The sequence below is a fragment of the Nyctereutes procyonoides genome, unplaced genomic scaffold, assembly GCF_905146905.1.
Source record: "Nyctereutes procyonoides isolate TBG_1078 unplaced genomic scaffold, NYPRO_anot_genome, whole genome shotgun sequence".
NCBI lineage: Eukaryota > Metazoa > Chordata > Mammalia > Carnivora > Canidae > Nyctereutes > Nyctereutes procyonoides.
Window position 1 is genome coordinate 23772250 of NW_026575024.1, and position 12785 is coordinate 23785034.

Here is a 12785-nt window from a genome sequence, read left to right on the forward strand (position 1 = left end):
TATTTCTTATTTCCTGGCCATTGCACATGTGTTTCCTTTGCCTAGAAAACCTCTTTTCCTGTCTTCATGTCTCCGAATTTTATTCACCCTTTATGGCCCAGTAGAATTGTCACCTTGACCACAAAGCAGGTTGATCCCTCCTTAGAATTTAAGGCCTCTGCACCTTTTGTGCAGTCAGCTAACATCCACAGTTAACAGCTCTTCCTACTGAGTACAGTGTCCATGCCTTATTCATTTTATTCTTCCCATAGTGCTTTGCATGAAGTAGGTAGTTGATTAATGCCTATTGAATAAAAGCATTTTACCCTTCAGGCCCTTGGACACTAACAGTAATGAAATTGAGGAATTTCTGGGTACTTAATAATAGTTATTATTATAGATACCATGCATTTATTCAGCAGATGTTTATTGAGTATGTTGATATGTCAAGTGCCATGCCAAGTGCCAAACATGGACTGTTTTATTTAATCCTTACAACACTGTTTGAGATTGTCTTATTTATTTGCATGTGTATTTGGTACTTCACTTAGATGATAATTTATTGTGCATGTTTGTTATGCTCTATCCTAGTGTTAAGGACTCTGCAATGAACAAAACAAAGTCTTGGCCTTCATGGATTTATAATCTAGGGAGAGGTATAAGTCCAAGTTCCCACTTGAATGGAAGTGCCCTGGGACCTACATTTTGTCTTGTTTGCCACCCTCTAGGTACCTTGTCCCTAGCAGATGTGCAGTGAATATTGTTGAGTGAATGGATGAGTGAATAATCCCATGAGGTGTATACCATTACTTTCCCCACTTTAGAGACAATAAGACTGAGGCTTAAAAAGGAAAACCTTACCCAAGGTCACAGCTAGCAAGTGGTAAAGCTGGAGTTGGAATTTGAGTCTGGAAGTTTGGCTCTAGAACCCATGCCCCTTCTTCTGTGCCTTGTTTCTTCCTAGTCTCTTTGAAGCTACACCGTCATATGGTCTTTCAAAAGTTTAAGTCCGTGCTTCTCTTGTCAAGACCTGCCTTTCATCTCCATAATCACTGATATGTCTTATTGCATCTCCTCTACAGAATATAACAAAGCCATTCGGAATTACACTCGCTTCGATGACTGGTACCTGTGGGTGCAGATGTATAAGGGAACTGTGTCCATGCCAGTCTTCCAGTCCCTAGAGGCCTACTGGCCTGGTCTTCAGGTAGGAATGATCAGAGGGGTGGAGATTCTTCTCTGGAACTGACAAAGCAGGCTCATTCTGATATATAAGTCAAATAAGGTATTTCAATTGCTTGAGTACTTGGGTTGGAGACAAAAGAGAGACAGAGTGAATCAGACAGACTTAAGATTCTGCCAAGCTGAATTTTCCAAAGGGAGCTTTAAGGTGTCAGGAACTGAGCTTCCAGTTTGCTGTCAAATGTGATACCAGTTAAAATAAACTAGAAAGTGTCTTTCAAGGCTGGGCAGTAACAGCCATTGGCAACAACTGTTTGTCCACTGGACATTTCTGTCAAATCTCCTCATTCTTGACAGTAGGCCTGAGAAAGGGCCTGAAAGCAGCTGGGGCCACTCTGCAGGCTGTCATTATTGTTTTCCATTACATGATCAGATGGAGTCACAGCTGGGAGGGCGGGATCTTGGAGCCCATCTAACCAGCCCCCTATGTATACCACAATATTTTTATAAGCTAGTTTCTTTTTTTTTTTTTTTTAGTTTTAAGAAAAGGTAATATCGTATAGATGGTGGTAAATTTTAAAAGCCCACAAAAGAATACAGTAAAAAATAAATCTTGGGCCCCCATCCTAAGACACCCCCCAGTCCAGCTCCTATTATCATTTTTCTGTATATTTTCTAGAAATCCATGTGCATAAACATATGCATATTTATATCTACATTTTTTTCTTTATGTAGAGAGGAATATGTCATGTAGTCTTTATTGATACATATAGGTCAGTTTTACTTTTTTAACAGATGCATATATTCCATTAAATTGATATACTGCAATTCATGTAACTAGTCCTACATTGTGTATTTTTAGCCAGCCTACTTATCTTACAGATGGGGAAACAGGCTCAGAGAAAACTTGTTGACAATATTTAAATATTGGTCCAGCTCTTCTAAGATATTCAAGTTTTTTTAAATTTTTATTTATTTATGATAGTCAGAGAGAGAGAGAGAGAGAGAGAGAGAGAGAGAGAGGGGCAGAGACATAGGCAGAGGGAGAAGCAGGCTCCATGCACCAGGAGCCCGACGTGGGATTCGATCCCGGGTCTCCAGGATCGCGCCCTGGGCCAAAGGCAGGCGCTAAACCGCTGTGCCACCCAGGGATCCCAGATATTCAAGTTTTATTGGTTGAGTGCCCACTAAAGGAATTGAAGAACTATGGAGTCCCTTGTGTGTTTTTAATCTTATGAGTTTAAATAGTTGTATACCATTCCTTTTTCTCCTCAAACTCATATTTTCATTCTCCTCCTCCAATAGGATTTTATCCTAATTGTTATATTTTATGCTGGATAAATTTTATTGACACCCTCTTATGTCTGTGTAATAAAGTTCCTGTGTACCTAGGAATTTAAAATAACTTTAAATTTTCCTGTGACCGTATGCTCTGAGTATTAAATTTGTTTTCTTCTTGGTTATCATTAGTATGTAAATGATTAAAGCAACATTAATAGCTTATAGTTTTCAATAAATAAGAAACATAAAGGCAATTTAATCAGAAATACATTTCTTAATGAGATTTGGGGAACTTTTTTTTTAAGTTGTATATTTGTGTGTGAATAATACATATTGCTAAAATGGGACATGGTTATGTATCAAAAGTTTTATTCTTGTTTTGATTTTTTAGATGTCAGTGCTGAGGAGACTTATGCACATAAATAAGTAGATTTTGATTATTACAGTGTCATTAGTTTTTTTTTTTTTAAGAGCATAAGGAAAGGAGAGGGAAGGGAGTAGGGAGAGGGAGAGAGAATCTTAAGCAGGTTCCATGCCTAATGTGGAGCTGGCGGGGTTCCATATCATGACCTGAGCCAAAATCAAGAGTTGGACACTTAACCGACGGAGCTATCCAGCTACCCATCATTTGGTTCTTTATAATCATTGACTTAATAGATTGAACTATATAAAACTGCCAGTATTCCACTCTTTGACCTACAAAAATGGCAATACTATACATACAGTTCATTCTTTATGTAATGAAAATCTTGTAATCTGTCATCAGAAATCATTTGTAATGATCCCTTTGCTGGCAATTTGTCCAGTTCCTCTTCCAGTTTTTTGAAGGCATAGTATTAGAAACCATCTGATATGCAAAAGAATTTATTATGCAGTAGTTAGAGTCATTCCTTTTTTCCAATAACTACACCTAAATGTAGTTAATTTAAATGTGACCTAGTTAGGTGCTCAGGAAGTCTTTATTCCCCAGAACAGTGTTCCACAGGAAGGTTAGAGATTGCTGGTGGGTACACTTTGCAGGCAATAAAATGGCAGAAGGATAACTGTGAAGGAAACAATGAAAATAGATAGCTTGCCTTTGTGTTGCAAGCATTTTTTTCAGGCAGATCCAGTTCAGGAAAGTAGAGGATCTGGAAATCTATTGCTTTGAAACTATTTGTGACTACATTCCTCTTGGGAAACTTTGTACAACTCAGATATATCACCGATCACACCCTTTGACCCTGTGAAATTCCATGTCTGTGCATGTTCCCCAAGAAAATAATTCAAGAGGGAAAGATGTGTCATGTATACAGATATTCCTAGCAGCAAAGTTCTTGACAAAGAAAACCTAGAAATGATCCAAATGCCTACTAACAGAGAAAAAAAATGAATGATTATATTTTAATAGAATTGGTCACTATACAACTTTAATAAAAAATATATAAACTCCTGTTACATGAAGAGGTAGTGAATAAGAATTAAGAAAATATGAGTGAATGAAACATACCATTGAACCATAGTGAGAAATTAGAAATGATACTTATTTTTTTTTAAGTTTGATTCTTTAAGTAGATTTAACAATAACAAAAATACACATGAAGACATTATGTGTAAACTGATTACAACTGTATAGAGTTTGTACATTAAGGAATAGAAGAAGACAAAGAGTTTGGTTTTGTACATCAAGGAATAGAAGACAAAAATGTAAATGGCTGATACTGTAAAATTAAGAAAGAGATTGTCTTCTTATTCCTGTATGTTTTAAAAAAATACTTATATCACTGAATAGAATACAAATTGGAAAGATAGATATCAAAACTATGTTATCTGTGTGGTGAGGTTAAGGTGACTTTTTTATACCTTTATTTTTCAAATTTCCTAAAATGAAAATTAAGAAAATAAAAGAGAGGGTGTGATAAGCAAGTGTTTCATCTCCATTGGTGTGGTACTTTTTCCTGACTTGACCAGGGATCATGGATTCATTCTCTGTGAGAGTATAACACAAATAGGGGCACCTGGGTGACTCAGTCAGTTGAACATCTGCCTTTGGCTCAGGTCATGAACCCAGAGTCCTGGGATCAAGCCCAAGCCCCACGTTGGGCTCCCTGCTCAGCGAGGAGCCTGCTTCTCCCTCTCCCTCTCCCGTCCCCTACTTGTGCTTTCTCTCTGTGTGTCAAATAAATAAATAAAATCCTTAGAAAAAATATATATACACACATATTACTAAGTTTATTGCACACCTAGCCAGTGCCTTGTAGTCTGTCCGGCACATAGAGGTGATAAATATTTCTCAGAGAATAATTTAGGTGCTAGGCACTTTACACACAATTATCACAACACACTCAGGTGAACATTGCTTTATAGACGAAGAAAGGAGGCTCTGATATGTTCAATTTGTTCTTCATTTATTCAACAAATATTTGAATGCCTGCTGTGTTCCAGGCCCTGCCCTTGTGCAGTTTATAGAATGAAACACAAAAGAAAAAATTAAGCAGACAAATGCATAAAATAATAAGTTGCCCTGAAGGATACCAAATGAGAGGCTGAAAAAGAATGTTGGATGGGGACTTAACTTGGGAAGACCTCTCAGAAGTGTGATACCAAAGCTGGTATCTCACAAATCAGAGATGGGGGATTATATTCCAGACAGAGGAAATGTCATGTGTGAAGGTCCCGAGACAGGAAAGATTTGGGTGTTTCTCAGAAACAGAGAAGAGTGGTATGGCTGCAGTCTAAAGGAGGGAAGCCCCTGAGAAGCCCTGAGGTCTAGAGTATGTAGTAATGCAGTCACTCTGGCTGCATCGGGGAGAGTACACTGGAGAGGGACAGGAGGGATGACGAGTGGTTAGAGCAGCGAGAAGACTGTGGGGATGATCCTAACATGAGATGCTGGTGACCAGACCAGGTAATGGTGCTGGAGGTACAGAGAGAGAAATCTTGCTGTTTTAGAAATGGAATTGACAGGAGTTGCTGATGGAACGGATGGGGGTGGGGGAAGGGAGCAGTCAAAGATGACCACCATTTGCTAAGTGCCATTTACAAAGAAGGGTGAGGTGACACTAGGGAGGCAACTTTGTGGGAAAGTGAGGGAGCCAAGAGCTTTGTTTGGGAAATGTTAAGTTTGTCCTAGCTATGAGGCACCTGAAGGAGATGTCAAAAAGGTCAGCTGTTTCTCTGCAAGCTTATGTTACTATTAATAGCTGTTTAGCAACAGCTGGTAAAATGACAAATGCATATACTTTCCAACCCAGCAATCCTAATTCTGGACATTTGTCTAACAGGTAAATTTTGCACATATCTGAGGTGACATGTGTACAACATTATTTACTACACTATTGATCTAACAAATAGCAAAACATCAGAACCCATCCAGCTGGCTGTTACTAAGGAACTAGTTAAATTGTGGTCCAAGCAGTGGAATACTGTGCAACTGTATAAATAGGAGGGGGAGCTTTTTATGTACTTACATGGAAAAATCAAAATCTACTGTTTAATGCATGAAAGAAAGTATAGAACCACATATTTAATAAGCTATTTTTTATGTGGGGAAAATAATATAGTCTCATACATATTTCTGTTTACAAACAAATACAGATTGAATCAGGATATAGAGTAGGAGTGAGACTTAGTAAAATCAACCTTTTTCCTATTCTTAAAATTTTGAACCAGATAGCTGACTTACCTGTTTACCGGTTTAGTAGCTGGTCTTGACTGAGCAGGGACTTTGTTTTTTTTTTTTTTGTTTTTTATTTTTGGGACTTTGAATACTAAAACTAATACTAAACTAAACTCTGCCCCTCACAGTAACTTAGATGCTTTGTGTTTTGCATCGGAGAGATGAGGTTCAGAGAAGGTAAGTGTCTGGCGCAAGGCCACACAATGAATAAATGGCTGACTCAGTTTGATCACAGGCTTTTTTTTATTTTTTAATTTTTATTTATTTATAATAGTCACAGAGAGAGAAAGAGAGAGAGGCAGAGACATAGGCAGAGGGAGAAGCAGGCTCCATGCACCGGGAGCCCGACGTGGGATTCGATCCCGGGTCTCCAGGATCGCGCCCTGGGCCAAAGGCAGGCGCCAAACCGCTGCGCCACCCAGGGATCCCATTACAGGTTTTTGTGATGCCAAAGCCTTTGCTGTCTCTTCCCTGAATTGTATGTGGGGTTTGGTAGGTGGAGTTTTTTTTTGTATGTGGGTTTTTATGCCTGGTAGCTGCCTGCTTGACAACCACTTCTGTCCTCCAGAGCCTCATTGGGGACATTGACAATGCTATGAGGACCTTCCTCAACTACTACACTGTATGGAAGCAGTTTGGGGGGCTCCCAGAATTCTACAACATTCCTCAGGGATACACAGTAGAGAAGCGAGAGGGCTACCCTCTTCGACCAGGTAAGCCACATCTCTGGCCCATCACAGCACCTGCAGTCTCTGGTTCTTGGAACCCCAAACCCTCATGTGTCTGTGAGGCTCCATAAATTACAAGTGTTTACAAGCTAATGCTTTTCCCCATATGATGCTTTCAGTGGCTCTGGATGATTTTATTTATCCATATATTTTCAGATAAGGAAACTGAGCCCTGGTGGGTTGAACTGGCTTGTCCAAGACTAAGTATAGGAGGTAGGACGGGAACCTGGGCCTCTTAACTAAATCTTAGGCTCCTTCAAACTCGGGCAACCGAATGCAAAGGGAAGAGCGAGGTTGACTCCTTTTGGGTTCTTGCCATCAGAATTTCAGAAATGTAGACAAACTTCCTAAGTCACTGGGTCAGGTGAGTTAGGCTTCTGGGGTACAGAGTTTTAGAACTCGGGAATGGGCCTTAGGAATGAATCATCTGGTCTCCTCCACCACCCCAAGTGCAGCTCAGAAATCAAAGCACAGAGAAGGAAGGTATTCCACATTTGATAACTGTCTTAAAGTTCCCTTCCAGCTCTGACCCTCTGATTCACTGCAGGGAAGATAAACACTGCAAGGAGAAGGGGAAGGGGATGGGGAGCAGAGGAAGGAAGCTTAGTCAGCACACGTAGTCATCCCCCACTCTGAAATGGGTTACATTCCTATTGTTGGACTCTTCCCCCCTTCCCACCTGAATGCCTCTGAGCTGTGGGACAGGCCTTCTGGCGCCTTCTGCACATTCTGTCCTCCTCTACCCCACTTCCTTCCTCCTCTAGCTCAAGAGATTGTCGTGGGAGTTTTGGAGGGGGATCAGAAGAGGAAGTAAAACAGCAGCTACAAAGAACGTTAGTCACTTTGATTCCTCAAGGCTACTGTTCTCAGTATTTCTCATGTATTTATTCTCACAGCTTTTTCTTCTCTTTTAAGAGAGAACTCTCAGAGGTGTCATACCCAGTATTACCAATAGATAAAATGAAGACGGTTTGGGACTAAATGTGGGATGTAGGCTTGTACATTCTCAGAGTTAGAGGGAACCTGAGAGGCCTTCTAATTGCAATTCCCCTGTCATTGCCCTGGCAAGCAGTTATCTGCTCTTGTTCACTTAGCACCAGTGACAGGGAGCTCACTGCTTCCAGAGCACCCTGTTCCATTTGCAGGATAGGCTGGCAGGAGGGCATCAGTGGAAAGTAAGGCAGCACAGCCAGGAATCCAGTAATGCCTTAGTCCAGTCATCCTTCCTACCCCACAGAAATAGTGATTGGGAGATAAGGTACTGCTCTTTCATTAGATTGGCCAGTGTCCTCCACTGTATGCTCGCTCTGGTATGTGTGTATCTGATCTGTGTATTGAGGCACAGTACTTGGTCAAAGGTCTCTGAGGGCCTTTACCTCCCCACCTAAGTCCAAATCTAAGCCTTGGGCTGCCACCCTGTTCTAGAGAGTTGGCTGATGTACAAGAAATTAAAGCAATGACAGCAGACATAGGCCCATATCTGAGGAAGAGAAAACAAGATGGCTGGCCCTGGGTGCACTGAGCCAGCCAGGTGCTAGCAGCAGAACAGGAGGCTTCCCCAGAGGACTCTTTTCTTTCTTTGAACATACACAGTGTTCACTTATCAGTAAATGTGCCCCAATCTGTATCTTTGAATATGAGCAGTTAAATTAGCAATTGTCCAGAGACCCATGAGATAAAGGGAGGGAAAGCTTGGAGAGAACTGGGAGATAGCCATAGATCTTTTTTTCCAAAAGTAAGAAATGGAGTTTGCAGTAATAAATCAACAGGAGAAAAGTGCTGATCGAGGTCCAGGAGGAAGCAGGGGAGGAGATTGGGAGGAAAGATTGGTCTAGGGAGGGGAACATTCTCTCCTCTCTGAGAAAGACAGATGAAGAAATAGAAAAGTCTGTTGAGCTATACCCTCCCCCCAGTGAGGCCACCCTGGAAGTTATATCTTTCTTTTCCATACTAGCTCTTCAGATATTTGAAAGCAATTAACACATATTTCTGTGTTTTCTTTTCTCCAGAATAAATTTTCTCAGCAGATAGACTCCTGTTGGCTAATATTTATCCGAAAGTGGGCCCCATGTCTGAATGCCAGATTCCAATTGTGGTTGTAGAATCGAACAGGGCTATCACTGTGTTCCGGGCCCAGTGAACTGGTGGCTCTTTCTTTGTTAGATTGAAGATTGACTCTTGAATATCTTAACCGTCTTTTTGTCCATCCCATCTCAGAAAGGGCCTCATAATGACAGGCTCTTACTCTTAAGTTTTAGGATTAGGTTAGGCTGTGAGTGACAGAAAGTGAGTAGTAGCTTAATTAAGACAGACATTATGGGCGCCTGGGTGGCTCAGTCAGTTAAGTATCTGCCTTTGACTCAGGTCGTGATCCCGGAGTCCTGGGATCAAGCCTTATGCAGGGGTCCCTGTTCAAGGAGGAGTCTGTTTCTCCCTTTCCCTTTCCCCCTCCCTTCTGCTTATGCATGCTCTCTCCTTCTCTTTCTCTCTCAAATAAATAAAATCTTTTAAAGAAAAAAGATAGACATTTATTTTTCCTTCACCTCTGGCCATATATGGCTCTTTATGGTGTCAGGGACCTTAATCCCACACCTGGCTGCTGGGAAGAGTTGTCAGTCTGAACAGTTGTGTGCTTGGCTATAGTTAAGGATTCTGTTACTAAGGAAGAAGGGGGGCACAAATATTGGGAGACAGGGAGTAGCCTTTGCTACCTCCCTGTCCCAGAACCTGACTCCCTCTCTCTCCATTAGGATGGGAGTCCATAGACAGTTTTAATGCTGATCTCCCCTAAGCTTCAGGCTTTGGGGATATTGGCTCTGGAAACTCAGCATTGAGGAAGCTGTCCCATATTCCTCCTTGTTGGGGCCTGGTGGATAAGGTATGGAGGGGAGGAGTCTCTCACTGCCCAAAGTGGGCCCTGGGCCTTCCCTGCTCAGCTCCTGGATGAGAAGGGTCTGCCTCGGACTTTACAGAACTCATTGAGAGCGCAATGTACCTCTACCGTGCCACGGGGGATCCCACCCTCTTAGAACTCGGAAGAGATGCTGTGGAATCCATTGAAAAAATCAGCAAGGTGGAGTGTGGATTTGCTACAGTAAGTGTTTCCATGGGCCCAAGAGCTGAGAAATGTCTCCCCCTGCTGCTAAAGAGCCTCTGGAATGTTAGTACTGAAGGGACCTCCGAGATGTACACATGACTTTATTTGACAAGGGTAAATTTTGTGAAAAGTTTTGTGGAAAGGCCTGTAAGTTGAATTCTGGAAGGTAAACAGAGTCCCACAGCTGTATATTCAAACCTGGAGGTCCTTAATGAAATAGTCCTAGTAGTTTCACAGATGCTTACTGAATGTCTTTTGTGCGCCAGGTACTATGCTAGACTGAGGGTCCTAGCAATGAAAAAGACCAAGCCTCTGAGCTGACAATTTAGTAGGAAAAACAACGAACGTGTATCTGAGAGACAGAAAGAAGGCCAGTATGGTTGGCGTGGAGTGAGCAAGGAGGGAAAGGCAAAGAGAAGTCCCAGAGGGAGGCAAGGGGTAAATCATATAGGTATTGCATTTTGTTCTGCTGAAAATGAGAAGCCTTGGTAGGATTGACTGCAGAGCAGTGACATGATCTGCCTTGTGTTTTAGAAAGATCACTCTGGCTGCTCTGTGGAAAAGGGATTGAGAGGGTCAAGGATAAGAGCCATGTCACATCCTTAGAGGGACCCAAGCAGGCAAGCTATAAATAAATCACCATTACAGACATGTAAAAACCAGATGTGTAAGAAAATTGTCTGGAAGAAAATTCACCAAAAAGTGTTTAGAAGATTTTTAGGGTTTAAAAACAGGTCCCCCCCCCCCGCCAAAAAAAAAATCCTTTTTCAAAATTTTATAAAGTGGTTATATTCTGTAAGTAGAATATATATACATCTATTTAGAGAAAAGACCTACTTATGTAGAGGAAAAATAAAGCAATGATATGTTTTAGTGTCTAATATGTTGTATTTTGTGAAAAGCCAAAATGGATAAGTCCACTGGGGACTTCGTAAGAACATTTGACTTATTTCCATGAAAATGAAAGCCCTCTGGAGCTCTTCCAAGGAAAATGATGGGAATAGGCGTCAGACTCCTTAGCCTTTGACAAATAATCACTCTTGGTACATCAAGTCCATATTTTAGTCACATTTTTTGGTGAAAAATAGATGTCCACTGAGTATTCATTTTAAGACCATGTATTTCTAATTCTGAGATGAGAAAATAAGTGTAAGAAGTAAACTTATTCATCCATGACTATAAACTTAACATGAATTTTTCTTCATAAAGACTTCTAATTAGTTGTCACAGTGGCAAAAACTTGGTAACCACCTCAATGCCCATCAAGGGGGAGTAGTGAAGTAAATGATGCTACATTTTTTACAATGTCATTAAAGGGGATGAACACATCTGTGTATGTCACAACAAAGGTAGGATAAAGGGGAGAGAAATTGTCACGTGGCCTTGGGAGGTTAGGGAGGACCCTGTGATGAGATAGTATCTGAGCAGAGACCTCAAAGCAGTGAGGGAGCAAGCTGTCTGAAGGACAGAGTGCTCCAGGCCCAAAGAACAAGCAACTGGAGCACCTGGGGTGGGAGTGCGCAGGCTTGCCGATGAGGGAACAGCAAGGCCATTGGCTGGACTCTCCAGAACAAGGGAGAGAGCATGGAAGAGGGCAGAGAGAGAGCAAGGGACAGGCCACGAGGACCTGTAAGGACTTTGATTTTTAGTCTGCATTAAGTGGGATGTCCGCAGAGGGTTTTCACTGGAGGAGTGATAGCTGAGACTTAGTCTGTGACTGTACTTTAGGGTTCCAAGCCCTAGGGTTGGTGCTCAGCTGCTCAGTAGCAGGGCAGGAGTTCCTAACGCAGCCCCCTGGCCCTCCCCTTCCTGGGTGATGCTGATTCTGACTCGCTTCCCTCTTCCTCGCGGCAGATCAAAGATCTGCGAGACCACAAACTGGACAACCGCATGGAGTCTTTCTTCCTGGCCGAGACTGTGAAATACCTCTACCTTCTGTTTGACCCCACCAACTTCATCCACAATAACGGCTCCACCTTCGATACGGTGATAACCCCCTATGGGGAGTGCATCCTGGGCGCAGGGGGTTACATCTTCAACACAGAGGCACACCCCATTGACCCCGCAGCTCTGCACTGTTGCCAGAGGCTGAAGGAAGAGCAGTGGGAAGTGGAAGACTTGATGAGGGAATTCTACTCTCTCAAGCGGAACAGGTCGAGGTTTCAGAAAAAAACGATGAGCTCGGGGCCATGGCAACTTCCAACAGGGGCAGGCACGTTCTCCTCACCTGAAAGCCAAGACCAGATGAGGGAGAAGAAGCCTGCCAAGCAGAAGGTCCCGCTGCTCAGCTGCCCGAGTCAGCCATTTACCTCCAAGTTGGCATTACTGGGACAGGTTTTCCTGGACTCCTCATAACCACTGGACAATTTTTTTTTCTTTTGTGTTTGAACTATGACAATAAATCTGCTTTTGACAATTGTGTCTTTTTATTTTACATATCAGATTGTCTCAAGAGATTTTGTTAAAGAAAAGATTCATGGCTTTAAAAAAAAATTATGAATCTAATTTCTTTTTCTCATACAGGTGGAGAAACAGCTAAACCCAAAGTCAGTCCACTCCACAGATACCAGGGGTTGATGGTTGGATCTCTCTTCCTTTCAAGGCTCCCCTCTTCCAGTATTTCAGGGGAGGGCCTTGTTATGAATGTGTTTATCATACTCTTATCCCAGCTGGTGTTTCTGCCCTTTAGCAAGAACCAGTCTTGTACACACTCACCAGCCCTCGCGCCAGCACAGGCATCCAGTGTGGAGGAGGCGAGGTTTTTATTCTTGGGAAAACTAAATTCTAGCAGAGAGAAATAAATTAGTAGATAGTGTAAAATCACATTGTGGCAAGTGCCATAAAGATAATAGGATATATG

General features: G+C 42.0%; 1 protein-coding gene across 2 annotated transcripts in view; it reads left to right on the forward strand.

The window, feature by feature from the left end:
- Positions 1-12361, forward strand: part of EDEM2 (ER degradation enhancing alpha-mannosidase like protein 2) — a 29466-nt gene extending 17105 nt beyond the window's left edge. For both annotated transcript variants that reach the window (XM_055301910.1, XM_055301918.1), the window contains 4 exons: positions 1062-1186; positions 6669-6813; positions 9801-9922; positions 11780-12361. In XM_055301910.1, the coding sequence (XP_055157885.1) occupies positions 1062-1186; positions 6669-6813; positions 9801-9922; positions 11780-12280 (893 nt within the window). In that variant the 3' untranslated portion in view covers positions 12281-12361. The remainder of the gene's footprint in view (positions 1-1061; positions 1187-6668; positions 6814-9800; positions 9923-11779) is intronic.
- Positions 12362-12785: the final 424 nt, after the last annotated feature.